The sequence below is a fragment of the Diuraphis noxia genome, unplaced genomic scaffold (genome assembly GCF_037042655.1).
Source record: "Diuraphis noxia isolate RWA-SAM2 unplaced genomic scaffold, SU_Dnox_SAM2 contig0001, whole genome shotgun sequence".
Taxonomy (NCBI): Eukaryota; Metazoa; Arthropoda; class Insecta; order Hemiptera; family Aphididae; genus Diuraphis; species Diuraphis noxia.
Window position 1 is genome coordinate 44,681,762 of NW_028301711.1, and position 19,384 is coordinate 44,701,145.

Here is a 19,384-nt window from a genome sequence, read left to right on the forward strand (position 1 = left end):
GACATTCAAGTATTATTTTAAAAATTAAAAAAGATAGTTAAGATTATTCATGAATTAATAAAAACAGAGTAGATATAAGGTTTGGCTATTTATTTATATTTATATACATGAATGAAACATTTCAAAAAAAGTTGCATATAAAAATGACTACTTACAATGATTTAGGAACAAGCAAGCAATACAGCTAATGCTTTAAGCCTAAATTTTCTTTAAAAAAAATTAATAAATTAAAAAAATAATTGCTTGCTTATGGTTAAGTATTCAATATTAATTAACTTAATTAAATCTGAACCTAAAAAATAAATTAATAATAATATCAATATAATGCTTTATATTTAAAAAAAAACTATAATACATTAATTGGTATAAATTATATTAATTGGAATTATAATGAAGAAATAGTTATGCCTTAGCTTAATAAAAGTTATCAGTCAGTTTTACGTATTTTGCGTCTATTCCTCACTAAAGGTTCACTTTCAGTTGGCTCATTGTTAGCTTGATCATCCAACAATTCGTCTCTAACAAGTTCATCGTCATCCTGAAATAATATTAAGTTTTATTAGTTTACCTAGTAACCATATAGGAAACGAACAAAACAATCTCAAGTTATTTACTAACCGATTCTTGACCACTATCGCTGTTTTCATCTTTTCCATCTTTAACTGGCATTTTATGGTGGCTTGGAGGATAAACTAAATCAATAATGCAGACCAATACCTAAAGATAATTAAAATATTATACATTTGATTGAGTAAAATACTATTACTTATTTTTTTAGTGGGAATAATTGTTGAATTCAGATATATAAATAAAAGTTTATAGAAAAATTGCAGAAGAAAAAGTAACTATTTCATATTCTCATGTATTTGAATAGATCATACAAAAATAACACATTTATGTCAATTTTTAAGCTATAACTTTAGCAAACATGTTTTAATTATCGAAGTGTTATTTCACAGCAGTTTAGAAGATAACATTATTCAATTGAAGATAACCTGGAATAGTCTCCCAATTGAGCATCTAAATAATTCATATTATATCTATATAATTAATATATTATTATATTATAATAATTAAATTTGTATTTTAAAGTAAAATGTTTCAACCAATGAAAACCACAAATCGTATTCAATTTATCTAATAATTTAAATATGTATATATATTACATTTTTTTTTTCTAACATTGAACAAGCCATAGAAGGATAAATATTAATTTTTCTAAATTTAAGAAGTAACAAAACCCAAAAATAAATAAACAAAATTGTAGGTATACTTACTAAACCTAGCACGGCACCAAAAAGTATGGTTACTATTGCAAATATCAAGTATGATCCCCAAGTTGGAAGTCCATACTCAGCCATCAAAGTTGAATGTAAAACCTTAATAAAAACAAATACAAAAAACCATTAATTTTGTTAATTAATTTAATCATAAAAATAACTTGACACTTACCCTAACTTTTTGTGAGAGTTTAAAGAATTGAGCAACTAGAGACATTTGGATTGAATTAGGAGATTTCCATGATGAAATCGAATCTATTTGTTCCCATTTTTTCTCTTTTATAAACGATATCATTGAATCCTTATCACGGCCCATTTTATAATGTCTGAATACACCATCCTTAACACTAAGGTTAACAAAAATTTATAATTATTACTAGATAAAAATTTGTTTTATATTTAGGCTAATTAAAATTATTAGATAATATATCTCACTGAAAAATAGTAGGTAAAGTTGTAACAATAAAACGTCCGGTAAGTCCTGGTGATATTGTAATATCTGTGCTAGCAACTGAAATGGATGAATGACTTTTACTCCATTTTGCAAATTCTCTCCATTCTGGTTCAAGTGACTTACAAGCAGGGCACCAAGGTGCATAGCTAAAATAAAATAAATGCTCTAAATTAATACTATAAAAATTATATTAAGTATATACCTACATTAAAAAAAAAAGTTATTGTTTATAAATAACTACATAATAGGATATAGGATATAAGATTTATTTTATATTTAATAGTAAACTGATGAGCGATAAAAATATAACAGTTCTTATAATTATTATAATTCTTATATTCATTAAACATCTCTTAGATTAATTTTTATCAAAATAACAGTATCCAAAATGAATATAACATTACAGGTGATATATAGGTATACAACTATATATAAATATATTAAACATACATACATAACTTTTCTTGTGCTAAGATCATGGTCAATTGTTTTATCATTGTGTTAGAAATTCAGTGATAGAATTAGGAAAACTTAAGCAGAAGAACTCAATCCAAAGATTTAAAAACTGAGTTTCAAGTGAAAATTATTTAAAACTAATTTGTGGGGAGTAAAGGACACATCATGCCTACATTTTAAATACTAAATTTTAGCGGCATTTATGTAGTCTTATAGTTATCAATGCATTAAATTATATCATATTCACCCATTATTTTGATATTTTCCTAAATTACAATTGAGTCAAGGGATATATTATAAAAATTAAAATGTTGATGACAATACCTACAAGTTGTGTTAGGAAATAACAATAATATTAATTTATTATCTATCTGTAATAAGACAAATAGTATCTTAATTAATGATTTACATGTCAACACTAGTCCACATATATTTGATAATACAATAATGTATTTTATATATCAATGAGTATACTATAAAGGACATACAAATTAAGGATTAGAACCATGATTATATACTTATAATAATAAATATTGGAGCAATGGAGCTGTGTACATTATTATCAATTTTCAGTTTTCAGTGTTTAAAATAGGTTCAATAGGTATAATATATTTTAGATACGACTTATTTAGAGGAAGCCACACCTGCATGTGTTGTCTACGTCGTACAAGTGCGTAGCATAGCAAATTTTACGCTCAGCAGATCACATTTATCTCCATTAATTTAAAATTTAGAGTGAATTGACTTATTATAAAAATTAAAGACATGATTATTACCGAGGGCATCTCATAGGCTTTTTATTATATTTTAATTTTAAACTGAGTTATGACTATTTTAAAATTGTAAATTATTTTTATATCTAAAAATACTCATAACTCGGTTTACAATTAAAATATAATAAAAAGCCTATGAGATGCCCTCGGTAATAATCTTGCCTTTAATTTTTATAATAGGTCAATTCACTCTAAATTTTAATTTAACGGAGATAAACGTGATCTGCTGAGCGTAAAATTTGTTATGCTACGCACTTGTACGACGGAGACAACACATGCGGGTGTGGCGTCCTCTTAAGGGGAAACCAAATTCAATCATGCTACCTACCTATTTAAGTTTTATTTTTCAACTTAACTAAATTGATAAAAAATAAAGTCAGATACTCAGTGATCAATATTGGAGACACTCAATAAATTTAACACCTTAAAATATTGATTAATAGTACCTACAAATTGTATTAGAATAATAATTATTACATTTAATATAAACAAATAATTATATATTTACAAATAAAACCTTGCTTATTAAGAAACAAGTATAAATGTAAAACTTAGATATAAAAGCAAAATAAGCAACTATTTATATTTTAATATTTGATGTTTGGAACCAGTTATACTGAGAGTTATACTAATAATGACTAATACTTACAATATTAAATGTAATTGTGTTACAACTAGATATAAAACGTTGCATCTAAATTATTGTGAAATAAACGTGTATGTAGAATTTTAATTAAATAAATAAAAAGTATACATAGTAATATTAATTAATTATATAAAAATAGATTAATAAAAGATTATTTATACTTTGATGTTTTTTTATTTTTAGCTGCTTAATTCATGTTATTTGAGGGAATTTGAATTTAGGTTTTTAACTAGAAGGCCAATTAAAACACATATTTTTAACGTGAAAGTCAAGGATGCAAATACATGTTTGAATATAAACTAACCATAAATTATAATTATCCTATATTATATAAAAACATATTATAATTTATGATGATTATAATTAATAATATATAATATATATAAATTATAATCATTCATCGTAAATTAAACAAAATTAAAATGCAATGCTTATCTTAGGTATTTGTATACCTGCAATATGGCATAACCGAGGGCATAACAGAACAAAAAAAAAAGTTTTAATAAAAATATATTATTGATGAAGTAGAACATTATCTAGGTAATATATATATTTTTTTTATATACAATGAGTAGGTATATTATTTGTTAAACATAAAACATAAATTTTAAAAATATGATTGTTTACATACTTTCTAATGAAGAAAAATGTGAAACAATTAAGGAATTTTTAATTATAATTTTATTACATTTAAATTATTGCTTTTCAAATTTATAAAAATAATTTATAGTATAATATATAAATAGAATTATCACAGAGACAGTAGTCTCCTTTATTGAATGCTCATCATTAAAAATTATGTAAAATCACTTTAATTTATAAAGCCTTGTACCTAACAAATTTTGTTTTTAAATATTGTAATAGAAAATTATGTCAATTTACACAAATATATAGCACTAATTGCAGATTTTTTGTTAGATTTACGTGACTAAGCACTTTGTATCATAAATCTACCAACAGTACAGTGGTTTCCAAATTTTTTTTAATTAGCCTCTTTAAAAATAATAAATATTTTTCATGTTCCTATTCCATAGAATATAAAATAAAATTGAAAAAAATTATTTAATATTTAGATACTTAATTATTTTGTTACTTATGACAAAAGAAATAGTACCTTTTTTAATGTTACGTTACAAAATTATGTAAGATGTAATCTAAAAAATAAAATGCTGTCATTAAGTGATTGTACTCATTATAAGCAAAAATGATTAGTTATAAAATCATCATTTTAAGAAATAAATTTAAAAGAGAAAACCAAATCTAACAACAAACTTTGTACATGATCATACATATACAAGATTAATTATCACTTCTCTTGTTAACTCCCTAACAGTTTGAGAACCAATATACTAACATATGGGCTTTTCTTATAACAAACATTCTTATTAGCAGTAGAAAAAGTAAAAAATAACACTGTGATGCAACAATTCAGGGTGTGACAGTGAAACAGGCAATTGTAATATACAACGTTTGGATTAGTTTAATTTAAATTAAAGAGACCGGCAAAAATAGTTAGAGGTATTAATGATTTGGAGTTAACCAAGTTTGCTCGAATTAAATTGTTCTTTTAAATGCCCTACTATGTACATTGATACCAAGCGTGCTTAACTACATGCTCCAGTGGCGGCTCGTAGATAGGGGCGATAGGGCGATCGCCCCCCCCCCCCTTCTAGAATTATCATTTATTACCAATTTACAAATTAAATATTAAATTTCTCATTTATATTTTAGGTAGTATAATATTGTCAAAAATAAAAATTGTGTTTCCTTCATTTACACTAATACATATTATGAAAACATTATCAGATAATGGGAGTTTAAAAATAAATCATTTGACGCAGTAGCTTCTGAGAATCGATAACCAATAACAATTTGCAGGGACCGGCGAGCAGCACATGCGATGCTTGGGCGATGTTAAAAGGCGCTCGTGATTACTATGGTTGGAATACAAAAACTAAGAAGGGGGAACACAATAATAATACTGCCGCCTGGGCGATGATATTAAACGCCCGTTGGCCGTTATACACGGATTCCGAACTTGCATATTTATGATTTACTTTATGTGGTCGTAACTCTAATCAATTCTATCTATAAAAAAGCGTTGACAATTTAAAATATATATAACAATTAATAATTTATATGTATTAAACTAATTAAACAGATTAAAATAAATTATTATTATTAATATTATTTGTGTTCGATACTTTCCATAAATAAGCAATTTTATATCGCCCTTCCACTTTCAGAGCACACGAGCCGCCACTGACATGCTAATTCTAGGAAAATATAATGTAATAGGTATCTATATGAAATAATATAATATTGTACCATTACTAGTTGCTATACGATACAAATCAGCTTTATAATATTTAGGTACTTTGTATAAATTCAGAACTGACTTTCTCTCATTTCAAGTCTATAATACTATCAAATATGAAATAAACCTTTTAAAAGGTAAATAAAAATAAAAATAAATGTATAAATCAACAAGAATTTAAATATCCTTGTTTAAGCCTATGTGGACTTATGGACTACAGTTCTGGAGCAATGCTAAAAAAAGATGGAGTATCCACACTCCATGTAAATACATCGGTATATGTATACGTCATGCGAATACTGATTTCATTTGGCATAGGAAGTATTAACTAATTAATATAATTAGGTACTATAAATTATGAATTAATACAGTTACGATTAGAATATAAAATCCAACACAAATAAAGTCCAAATTTTCCAAAATAATATCCTTCGTAAAATCACCAATTCTCCAACTTATATCTCAAACCTAACATTATACACTGATATTAAAACAGTCCATAAAGAAGCAGTAACTTTTTACAAACAATTTCACTCCAAACTTCCTTTGCACATTAAACCTTGTCATTCTCACAATTCCTGGAAATCTTTCTAGAATACTTAAAATGAATTGGTGCCGAGAACTTATTTAACCCAAAGAATAATATACATTAAAAAAAAAAATAATAAAAACAAGGGTAGTACTACCACTAGGTGATTTCTCTCATAAAATTAATCATAACAAACTATCATTTATCACATTATTCTTATTGATCCTAAAGAAATAGATTGTATACATTGTATAAAAAACAAAATAAATAAATCACTTATTATAATTCATTCACAGGATACTAATTCTGCAAAAAGAAGTGAGAACGTGTTCTATTTAATATATTATTACAATTTTTTTTAATATTTTTAACATTGGCCAAAACAAAACTCATAATATTTATGATTATTTAAGTAACGATATACTGATCAGCAAGAAAGAACATGCCAATTCTGCACATTCTCACATGATACCCTGCCATCAAGACTGGTTTCACCCCGGGAAAGTGTAAAATCGGGATGTTATCTCGCTAGACAAAGTATACCTTTTATTAAAACTAGTTGTATGCTTTCTTAGTATGCAATATGGTCAACAGGTAAAATATGCAAATGCATTGAAAACTTTGTTCTATTAATATAATTTTTAATTGATAACTAAGTAGGTAGGTTAGATTAGGTTACTTATATAATTTAAGAGTGGAAAGAAATGAATAGAATTTTTTGTCAAAATATTATATGGCCAATAGGTACTTTTCTGTTATCCCTACTACCGCTCGATGCCGCGGCTACCGCTTGACGTTTAATTTTGATGACTTTTTGTTTTATATTATAATAACTAAACTTTCCACTGCTGCGATAATTTTAAAATTTGTAATTTGGCGTTTTGTGATACATTATTACATAAATGGCAATTCATGATGTGTATTATGTATTAAAATACGGAACTATCTGGATAATACTATAGTAGTCGAAATAACAGAATTTAGTAGTTGCGGCATCGGCGAGGTAGTCTAGATAACAGAATTGAGAGTCGCAGTAGTAGGGATAACAGAAAAGTACCGGCCAATTTCATATAAGTTCATCATACTTAAGACAAAAAAAAAACTGTTGAGCTACCCAAATTTGTTCAATACCTAATTATGCTTGTGAACCCGCTTGTGAAGGTCTTGAATACCAGGATGGCTAAAGTGCACTTTACCAACTCCCTCATGATTTTCAAATTTTTTTTTTCAGACGACTTGTTTTTTTAATGCTTAAAACAATGGTGTATTTTTTTTTTCCCCGGAAACCATTAATTAGGAAGTTATAGCCTTCCAAAGTTTGTGATTTTACGTTTATGCGCTTGACTGCCATGCACAGCGCCTATAAGAAATTTTAATATTTTTTCTTACGTATTTTAACAAGTTGTGGGACATAGTCATATTTTGGGTGAATAAATAATAAATAAATACTGTAAAAATGTAAAATATATTTAATACTATTTTTCTAGATAATTGCTTTTAAACAACATTGTTTAATTCCGAGGCCTACCCAAGGTGGTTTTACACAGCAAATCGAGAGATATTTTCGATTTGCGGAGCGGAGCGACGAGTGCCGAAAACTGTGTAATCACTGCCCATACTGCGGCAGTAAAGTAGTGATGTTGCGTGCATGCGAATAAACGTAAAATCGCAAGCTTTGGAAGGCTATAACTTCCAAAATAATGGTTTCCGGAAAAAAAAAATACACCATCGTTTTAAGCATAAAAAAACAAGTCGTCTGAAAAAAAAAATTGAAAATCGTGAGGGGGTTGGTAAAGTGCATTTGTTCCACCAGAGTTTATACAATTAAATTATTATCGTCTAAAATTCTCAACTACAAGTCGCAACGTACATTGTACATAATGTCCACATGTCATTGTCACTACAAAGTACATATCGCGTGGCCCACATCATGTCTCAGCGTAACACGACGTGAGAAAAGTTATTTTTCACTCACACAAAAGACACAAAACTCGCCTATCGCAGATGTATGGCGTTGCTTTGGATTACCTCTACGGGTGCGGACGACGAAGACGATATTTTCTAAACACCAAAAGCCACACCATCTACGTACCTATGACTAAATACTTACAACAACACCATCCACTCGTTGGTCAACACATTCGTCCAGTTGTTCTCGTCCAGCTCCAACGAATGATAATCGCCGTTTCCGGCGTCTATGGCGCTGGCGGCAGTAGTCAGTAGACACAGCGACCCGATGGCCAGCAAGAGTATCGCACACGGAGGCTTGAACATGTTATCGACGTGGAATGCGTTAGCTAAAATATTACGTGTAACGGTTGCGTGGGTTGTGAATATCGTGAATGCGGATCAGAAAGCGCGTGTTTCGTACTGGTGAGAACAAAACTAACCAAGTAACAAGTAATAATAAACAAACTAACAAAGGGAGCAGCGAAGAAACCGTTTTCGTTTCACACGACGCGGTCTTGTCGGCAAACAGCGAACGGTCGAAGAGTCGTTGCCCGTTGGGGGGAAAAAACAAACGATGCACACTAGAGTCGGTCGGGGGAGGGGAAAAAATTGAAACTAACGAAACGAAAAAAGTCCACCGATACGTGTACGGTGATGGATGAGTTGAATATTTAACTATTAAATGCTCGTGTCTCGTTGACCGTCGTGTAAACAATAACAACAACAATTGTCAACACGAATTACGACGTAGCGATATTGTCAGCAAAGGAAAAAACCACTACTGTGAGCTGGACGTTGAGCATGACCAACGTACAAACACTGTGCGCGCGCTGCGGTGAACTGTGGTTAGTGGGTACTGATGAGACAACGGTGACCGCCGACCGGTGTTGTACACGAATCACGGGTGGCGTCGGCGCGGCGGTGGGTAAACAACAATCGCACCACCCGACGACGTGAGACGTCACTGCCATGATTAAAGGATAAAATAAATATCGATAATCATGGTCACCGTGTTATCATGGTTGATGTTGGAAAACGCCTCCTCATAGTGCTTACGAGTTACGAGTTACGACTAAAACAATAATTTACTTTATCAAGGTGCTATTATGGTAAATTAGTAATCCACTAGTCACTAGTGCTACACTACTAACTACTACTACTACTACTACTACTACTACTACTACTACTACTACTACAGTGTACTACCATTATTACTAATACTACCAAATGTCCAAATGCCACTAGTTACTACTACTACAGACTACAGTGTTTGTACTACGGCTCAATGCAGAACTACTACTCTGACTTCTGAGTAATAATACTAGTGTAAAATGCAACTGCCTACTACTAGTACTGTGCTCTAAGTACTACCATAAGAGGATAGATCTGCTGAGAAACTGATATTTTCCTAGTGGTCCCCCGTCTGTATATTTAAATGCTAAAATGCATTTTGGGCACTTCATCTTTTTGATGGAATATTGAATGTGTGGTATTTGGTCATAACTTACTCATATTAATGTTTAAGTTTTAATGTTTGATGTACGGGTCCTTTTTAAATTTCTCGCAGTAGACTAGAAATGGCCTATCCAGTGGCGGCGCCAGAATTTTAATACCATGTGGGCCAGGCTGGGGCCCAAATATTTTAGGGAGGGCCAAATTGTTGACTTGATATTTATATATATATAATATAAACAATATTGATGACAGGCAATTGTGCAGAGGGGGGAGAGGGAGGGTCAACTTCCAATTTTTCAATTTTTTTTACACTTCATCGTGTTAACTTACTAAAACAATGATTTGTAAATATGTATTAATAGTATTTATTTCCTAACAAAATATATATTCATGTAAAAGTATATAAAAATAGAATGATTTCCCTTGTATTTTCTTTATCATAGGTAGTTGGTTAATAATCTAATCCCGTTGTTCATTGAATTTTCAACAAAATTATTAATAACCTTGATTAATATTTAATTATAACTAGTAAGTATAACTTATTATTTTCGTATTCAGCCGCTGGAAAATACACGTTATTTATGAGGCTTGAAAGCATAGTGCATAGTTTTTAACCCATTCAAAATGTTGTTCACGCCATCTATTATGCCTTTATATTTTCATATTTTGATTTATTCATGAGATATTTTTTAGTATTCTAGTATGATTAAATTTAATTTTTAGGGGGGGCCCGAGACTTTTTATGTTGGGCCCGGGCCCACCCTGGCCCACCCCTGTCGCCGTCACTGGGCCTATCCGCCGATTGTCCTTACATATTAGGTACTAATTAATTTGGTATTACAATAGTCTTATAAGGCTATAAACTTTGTTATTGTTTAACTATAGTCTATACATTTAATAATTATTATTTATATAGTTGTATGATTAGTACTGGGCAGTGCCATGGCATGAAACTATTGGTGGCCATAAGGCCTATAAGATTTAGAGGCACACGACCCCCGTAAATACAGAAATTCATTTATTAAATTGTAATGCAATATGATACACGAAGATTGGAGAGATTGATACTATAGAAGCTAATAAAAAAAGAAATATATAGTAATGATAATAATTGCTCTACTAATTGCAAATGTATTTAAAAATTAACAATAATAACATCTATCATATATATTTAAAAAGTGAGTTCTGCATTTTTGAACTTTCGAGTTAGGTATTAAAAAATAAATAATTTCTAAGTTTTTTTCGATGTCACAAAAAAGTACTGTGGTCCACCAATTTGAACAACTTGGTCAACCAGCTTAGGGAGGAATATGAAATAAGGTTATGATGAAAACGTCAAAGGTACTAGTTACGTCTCCAGTCGGTGTGGTTAGAAATTATCTACTTATAAATATAATTTATAGAACTGTCAGAAAAATAATAATGTACCTATGTTTTTACCTATGCATTGCATAAATGTACATAAAAAAAAACAATCCAAACTTTATAAAAATAACATTTTATCGTTGCTCGACATAATTATATTAATTTTTATTTTGGTTTTACAAATTATAACATTATGAGTATTTTTATTGTGTCTATACTTGCTCGTTTTATATAATACCAAAATTATTAGATCTTCAACTTTAAGGATGGTTTCTTCCAAATTGGATCTAGTTTGTGAATTTACGAGCTCAAAAACTCACAAGGAATATTCTCAGTAGGCACTATTAAACATAATCGGGAAAATAAAAAAAAATAGGGAAAAAACATTTGTAATGTTCATAAGAACCCAGTTTTAGACTAAATCCTTTTAGTTTTAGTGCCATTCATTATATTATACCATAAAATATATATTCATACCATCCATTTAGTTTTTGTACCTACCTATACTTACCTCATTTAAAATAAATTACCGTAGAGACTTGAAATTATCACAAACCATTCATATTTATTTGTTTGAATTTAAAAAGAAATGATGAAATTTTCAAAATATTTTGGCTATTTTGGTGCTATCTATAGATACGTATTTTTAATGTTTTTTTTTTTTTTCATTAATGTATTATGTATAGTAAAAATGTTCTTATTATAGTACAATATTGTTGTTCAAAAATATTTTTTTTAAATGTTTGATATTTGTTTTGCCGTAAGTTCATTAACATTTGACACAAATGAACAAATGAGGAACCTTATGTATTAATCTGTTATATTTTCAATGTTATTTAGGAATTTACAGAAATTTATCAAAATTGCGAAAAATTACGAAATATTTGCAGTTTAAAATTCATAAAAAATCAAGTTTTGAAACCTTTAGGTAACAAAATTTGATACAGTTTTTTTTTACTGGAAATTAAAAAAATAAACTATCGTAAAATATATTATCATACAAATACGTAGGTTAACATAACCGCATAATAACATAGGACATATTAAATTTAATGTATACATCTTGGTAATACACAACTAAAAAATACATAACAGAAACACAGATGTAACTTGTAAGTAGGTATCTAATTTGGTAACATATTTAATTTATATGAGTAGGCAATTGGTAGTTTATAATGTATTAATGTTAGTTGTTACAATAATATAATATATATTATATTACATACCTGGTGTACGAATGTACGATCAGACATTAGAATATATTATAATAGTCATAGTGCTTCAATACCGCCGCATTATACCGTGGCGAACTGGTGAAATAATAATAATATGGTACATTTATGTATATTGTATAATATATTTATATATTACTATTGTAGTATTATAATCATATTATATACATATGATACGATTTATATAATACGCGTTTCTAAAGCCGTCGCCGTCAACTGTGACGAACCACCGTGACGGGCGTGACGTGCCAACTTCTAACCGTGTAACTATTGTTGTTTTGGTTATTATAAATAACTTATAACTTATTAGTGTATAGGTACTAAGTGATAACTATAATAAGTAATAAGTTATTAGTTATTGGTTATCATAATACATAGGGCGGTCTATCGTAGTATCGACTCTATGATGTCAAACTATCAATTGAGGTTCGTGCGAAGACAACTCGCCGATTGCTGATGTGTTCTAGGGTTCTAGCTCATATATCCTATATACTCCTAAACTTGGTATCTATAAATTCTAAAGGCCTAAAAGGCTTATACTTCACAAACGTATTTTTCACATTGAACTATATAATGATTTTTCAAAATCAATCATGAATCGCGATTATTTAGATTTTAGAGTTTAGAATAGGTATACATAGTTACAGAATAAAACAAAATTCCATTTGAAAAAAGTAGTTTACGGACAATTTCTATTACCTACAGCTATAATCTATTATATAATACAAAATATAAATGTCCACTTTTTTGGTCTGAAGTAAACTTGAAAACTACTTGTACAATCGTATTTAATTTGACATCGATAAGTCCGTTTAGACTTCACTCGGATGATTGTGTGTATGATTATAAGAATATAAGATTCACTCTGGATGCATTTATGGATCGAGTGAATCATCATTCATCAAGTACCTATTCTGGAGTGTGTTTTTTTAAAAACAGCTTCCATCTTTTCAGTTTTTTACTTTAAAACGCCACTCAAATATTCCAAATATTTTCCTTAAAAATATGAATTACTATAATAAATTAATAACAGTATAGGTAATTATAAATACCTATTATTTAGAACTTATAATTTGCGATTCTAAAATACAACAATAAAAAATACATTACCTACGAATAATATTTTTTTGGATCCGATACCTACTAAATTATTGATGAATGTACAACAATGAAGCATCTTATTAAAATTATACCATGTAATTTGATTTACAGTGCCGTAACTAGGCATTGGCAAGGTGGGCGGTGGCCAAGGGCGCAGTTTAAAAGGGGAATCGTAAGTTCCTACATGAGAGTAACAGGTAGACAATTACATACGTTAATTCCTACATATGTGATGTGTAAGTTCCTACACGAAAAAAAAAAGGTACGTATGTTAGTTCCTACACTAGGAATATTATAAGTTATCAATCTAATAACAGTTATATCATTATTTTTAAAATTATTAAATATCATATAGAATGGATAATTTATATTTTTATTTTTTTCAATAAATGACGAATTATTATTATATTATTACAATTATTATTTTTAAAATTATTAAATATTATATAAAATGGATAATTTTTATTTTTATTTTTTTCAATAAATGACGAATTATTATTATATTATTACAATTATTATTTTTAAAATTATTAAATTGATAATATTTATAAGGTAAATTATTAAATATTATAAAGAATTATATATTATATAGAATAAAGGGTTAAAATGTATGACAGTATTATAATATGATATATCATTATAACTAATATCATATTGATAACTTATAATATACTTAGTGTAGGAACTTACACATGTACCTATTTTTTACTGTGTAGGAACTTACACATGTACCTGCTTTTTACTGTGTAGGAACTTACGCATGTACCTTATTTTATCGTGTAGGAACTTACATTCGCCCGTTTAAAATGATCGCGCTAGGGGCGCAATTTTTATTTTATATAAATACTAAAAATTCATTATTAATTTATAACATTGGTTGCCAAGGACGCACATAAAGCTAATTACGGCACTGTTGATTTATAATTTTTGTTTCAATAATTCATACCAAATAACAGTAGCTAATAACATATTAATATATTATAGTATCAAATCATCAATATTAGTATATCAATAATTAGGTACCTAATATAATATTATCATGGTTATTAGTTACAATATGTACCAGTATAGACCACACAAAATTCGATGAAATAATATTTAAATAATTTAAAGTTTTTAAACTATATTTTGAACAATACCTAGTAATTAGAATACTTTGTATGTAATATGTGTAGTGTAGTGTACATAATATTGTAGTTGTGATAATTTAAAGAGTATTCAAAGAGTAGTTGTACCTACAGTCATTAGTTCATTACTCATATTGTACAATATTGGTCATAATTATTGTGGAAAAAAATCTATTTTTTGTCATACCCGCGCGCCGTCAGTTTTGCGTGTATTATTATTATTATTTCTTATCATCTTTTAGATAATACTGTGTATTATTAATTGTTATTATACTGTGCAGAACTGCAGACGCTCATAATAGCATAGTAGCTACGCTTCTATGTTGTAAAATTTGTCGTCGATTTTGTTTACTTCGTTATTTGTTTTTATTTTACATTGTTTGTTAATTTTTCAACTATGTCGAGTGTTCAAAAAAGAAAGCTAAGTAGCGAAAAATTTAGAAATTTGGGTAAGCAAAAGAAGGAAAAAATCAAAGATTTCATTTCCAGCTGTAAAACGTTTAGCAATTATTTTAAAGTTAAAGTATGTAACTTTGGAATTAAAATTATTTCTGTAAGCTGTTAATAGTATAGCTAATTAGAAGCCCTTAAATACTAGAACTATTCAGGCATTTCAGTCTATTTGTTTAGTCTAATATCAGGTGCGCCTTATTGGTATATTACCAATTAATCACTTCATAAAGACATCCGCATTCCAACCTGCTTAAACAGCATTGTCAAAATCACCTACAAAAAAACACATAAAACATTCAGTATTCACTCTCTAATCTTATAATCATCCAACTTTCATCCAATCAAATATCAGGTAATCCACCTAGGCATCTGAAAAGGAACTGGTGTAGGGATCTACTCTCCTAAATTCACTTTCCACGGGGTGCCGCAACTGGGCAACTTCCCCCTCCTGTCAATCAATCACCATCACATTAGGTACCTATAATACGCTCAGGTATATATATTCACTATATTCATGACAAAATAGATAGGTAGGTATGTTAGCATTGTCAGTTATTATAATAAGGGTTTTCGTTCTATTAATTCTGTTAACGTTAATGCATCTCTCCGTTCCCAGCTATAGTCGTGGCTCGTGGTACGCCTTATTTCATTGGCAGTGAAATTATCCGGCTAGGTGAATACATAGACATAATATGTCTATGGCCCTATGGGTGAATACAATGCGTATCAAAAAGTGACTGACATATCTATTTATTTTGCCATGGGTGTAAACTATATTGTGCTAACGAATAATGACCTGATGATGATGAATATAATTTAATGCATTGACCTATTAACTGATATTTTAACTATTTATTAATAGATCAATGATTTAATATAATTTATAATAATTTAAATATTATATTATTATCTATGATGGCCATTGGTTACGCGATAACAGTGATAAGGCGTTATCTGGTTACGACCGTATGTCCGTATCATAAACTTCTAGTCTACCGATATCAGATATTAATATTCACATATTATCTACATTGAATATAATTTATTAGCACATTTCAGACTTCAGTATTTCACGTTTTTAAAAGACTGAACAGTTTTTTTATTCACATTTCCATTGGCGTAAGCAATAGTTTATTCTAGATTTACAAACATTCTCTATTAGTGCTTGCAGTTACTCAGGTAATATGTTTAAACCGTCCATCGTGTATCGTGTTCTGTTTTAAAATTCATTCGATTTGTAGCTATTTTATAGTATTGTTTCATTGCTCAACTGTGTACTCTGAGAGTTTTGTTGAAATGAGAAGTTTCATGACAAATGTAGTAGTTTTTTTTCACCTTAGACCTTTATTATATTATATTATAGCTATTACCTATTTCTTTTTAAAAAAAATTGGTATTGAACTTTACCATTATTATAATTGAAATAATTTTTGTTAAATCGAATGGTTTGATCACAACCGTACATACTTAAACAACATATTGTTAAATAACATTATATTTATTTACCTGTAAGTTTTATAAAGTGTGAGGATGTATGTTTTTTTAATTGATTATTATGTAATATAATAGCTCAATCATGGTAGACAGGTAGAACAATAATCAACCTAAATCCAAATGTACACTATGTATGTATAAACATTTACTAATATTGCATACAAGGCTCATATATAATAATATGTTGTTAATTATGTACGATATAAATATATTTCTATAATTTAAATTTATCCTTTCTTGTTAATACTCTCAAGACATTAATCAACGTCATGTTAGATTTGTAAAAAAAAAAGTATTTTGTAATTTTTTTTTTTTTTACAGCACAATGTTAAGATCTTTAATATTAGTTAGAGGATTACATATATCCAGTGTAAACTTGTCATCCAGCAAAGCACAACTTTTAAAATTAAGAAAAAAAACTGGATATCCATTTGAAAGCTGTAAAAAGGCTTTACAATTAAATGAAAACAATTTAGAAAAGGTGAAAACAATTATTTCATTTAATTTAGGAATTTAGGATAATTTGAATAATAATATATTTTTGAACAGTCAGAGGCTTGGTTAAAAGAAGAAGCTCAAAGGCTAGGATGGGCTAAAGCTAACAAACTTGCCAATCGTGCTACAGCCCAAGGAGTTATCGCATTTGCAATTGATAATCAAAAAGAAGTTGCTACTATGGTGGAAGTGAATTGTGAAACTGATTTTGTTGCTCGTAACAAATGTTTTCATTCTGTTGTTGAAGTAGTCACTTCATCTTGTTTAGATTTTGCTAAACAACAAAAAGCCTTAGAGAACTCGTTTTCTAAGGTACATACACAATTTTCAGCTAAAAAACATTGGTATAATGTATTCTTATTTTAGGTTAACTTAAAAAGTGGCGATTTAATGGAGTTAAGTGGTGCTGAAGGTAAATCATTAGCTGATCATGTTGCAGTTACAATAGGTAATCTTGGAGAAAACGTTACTCTTAGACGTGCCACTTGTTTAAACACTAGAGATACTGGTTTGAATATTATGGGTCTTACTCATCCATCTAATACAACTGGATCTCAATTTTTTTCTGGTAAATACGGATCACTTCTAATTTACCGTAAACAACAAGATAGTGAAAAAATTAATCAAAAGTCTATGGAGAGTTCTCATGATGAAATTCTTCGTCAAATGTGTCAACATGTTATTGGTAAGTATCTTTTTTTATTTACTCATACTTAATTCAAACTAATTAAATTAGTGTAAAAATGTATAAGAAAAAAATTTAAGTGGTTTTTTTGTATTTAGGTATGAATCCTAAATGTGTCGGAGTACTTAATATACACGAACCTATAAAATCTGAAAAAGTTGAGCCTGCTAAAACATTCAATGAAAATGATGATTCATCTTTGGATAGTATAGATGAAAAAAATTCAGACTCTACAATTGAAGAAGATGGCATGCTTGAACAAGCTTTTTTATTGGACCCATCTATAACTGTTGGACAAGTAGCAACCGATTATGGAATTGATGTACTAGATTTTGTGCGCTACGAATGTGGTGAAACATAATTATTACATTTCTGTACATATTAAGTAATTTAAATTCAATTTTTGATGATGATGTTCAACTGCTTTTTATTATAGTTCGACAATACTAGAAATTACAAAAAAAATTTTATTTTCAGTATAAGAAAATAATTCTTTATTATTATTATTATGATGGTTCTACCTTAAACATTTATTAATGAATATCATATTGTTCAAAATACTGATTTTTACTTATAATATCTCCATGTTAGGTTTAATGTATAAGATACTGTACTGGTCTGGTTATTTACTAAACAATATTTCATTGTTATTTGATTACTTTTCATTAGATAACTTAAAATAATTGATAGATCTTTTGAACACACATGATGTTACAAATACCTTGATTATCTATATAATTTTAGTTTAGTTTAACACTGTTACATGAATGCTACTGTAGGACATAATGTTATAAAAATAGTTGGTATGGCAAATTTAATTGATGTTTTATAAGCATAAAATATCAAGTGGGTTTTAATGACATCATTACACATATTTTTTTTTTAAAAACAACTTATAATATTACTGAATCAGCAAATACCTTTTATATGATGGTTTTAATATTTGGTTGTAAATTTAGCTGTCATTAGTTACAATGTTTTGATAGTATATTAGATGTACATTGTACATGACCGTGAGCATTATGCTAAGTATAGTTATTTATAGCAATTTCGCAAAATATGCTTTGTCGGTTATCATAATTTAAAGATTATAAAGGTCAATTTAAGGTTAGTACAATAAAGATATTTTCTTTGTCGTTTTATTTTGATAAAAACTTTTCACACTTTTTTAAAATTCATAATCAGGATCATCATCTAAATTATCTGTATCACGGAGAGAATCTAACCTCCAATTTTACAACATGTACAATATTTAGTATTTGTTTTTTATCCATTTTTATATTGTAGTAAACAACAAAAATAGTCACTATGATAAGATAAAAATTACAACAAAAGTTGCAGTGACAGTCCCTTGTGGGTAGAGTTTAAAAAGCTGAAATATTTATGTAATTGTATAATTTTTTTAAGTAAATATGTCGATAATTGTAATTTTTTATTTAAAAATAGCTCCAAGAGTTAATATATTACTAGACATGTGTAAATTAACTATGTATTATGGAGTTAGAATGCTATATAAGTACTAGTCCAGTTTTTAATATGTGACTGTAATAAATTTATCTCATTTTAATAGTA

The 19,384-nt window shown here is 28.4% G+C and overlaps 2 protein-coding genes across 3 annotated transcripts; one reads left to right on the forward strand and one right to left on the reverse strand.

Annotated features, from left to right (window-relative positions):
* Nucleotides 1-75: 75 nt before the first annotated feature.
* LOC107165207 (thioredoxin-related transmembrane protein 1-like) lies at nt 76-9,264 on the reverse strand. The gene is made up of 6 exons (XM_015513339.2): nt 8,566-9,264; nt 1,716-1,880; nt 1,453-1,627; nt 1,278-1,379; nt 619-717; nt 76-538 (listed from the first exon to the last, which is right to left on the reverse strand). Exons 1-6 carry the CDS (start codon nt 8,727-8,729, stop codon nt 428-430), a joined length of 816 nt encoding a protein of 271 aa, XP_015368825.1. The 5' UTR covers nt 8,730-9,264; the 3' UTR covers nt 76-427.
* A 5,695-nt stretch (nt 9,265-14,959) lies between these two features.
* mEFTs (elongation factor Ts, mitochondrial) lies at nt 14,960-19,384 on the forward strand. 2 transcript variants are annotated; one of them, XM_015513323.2, is made up of 5 exons: nt 14,960-15,134; nt 16,954-17,113; nt 17,182-17,439; nt 17,494-17,812; nt 17,911-19,384. In XM_015513323.2, the coding sequence occupies exons 2-5, from the start codon at nt 16,958-16,960 to the stop codon at nt 18,171-18,173; spliced, it is 996 nt and encodes a 331-aa protein (XP_015368809.1). In that variant the 5' UTR covers nt 14,960-15,134; nt 16,954-16,957; the 3' UTR covers nt 18,174-19,384. The 2 variants fall into 2 exon arrangements, with proteins under 2 accessions (XP_015368809.1, XP_015368808.1); XM_015513322.2 differs by lacking the exon at nt 14,960-15,134 and adding an exon at nt 16,157-16,317.

Coding starts and splice junctions, on each gene's coding strand:
- LOC107165207 (XM_015513339.2), bottom strand. CDS start 8,729: ATGTTCAAGCCTCCGTGTGCGATACTCTTGCTGGCCATCGGGTCGCTG. Junction 1,380..1,452: donor AACTCTCACAAAAAGTTAGG/GTAAGTGTCAAG, acceptor GTTTTTATTAAG/GTTTTACATTCAACTTTGAT. Junction 718..1,277: donor TTGGTGCCGTGCTAGGTTTA/GTAAGTATACCT, acceptor AATTATCTTTAG/GTATTGGTCTGCATTATTGA.
- mEFTs (XM_015513323.2), top strand. CDS start 16,958: ATGTTAAGATCTTTAATATTAGTTAGAGGATTACATATATCCAGTGTA. Junction 17,440..17,493: donor TAGAGAACTCGTTTTCTAAG/GTACATACACAA, acceptor TTCTTATTTTAG/GTTAACTTAAAAAGTGGCGA. Junction 17,813..17,910: donor AATGTGTCAACATGTTATTG/GTAAGTATCTTT, acceptor TTTTGTATTTAG/GTATGAATCCTAAATGTGTC.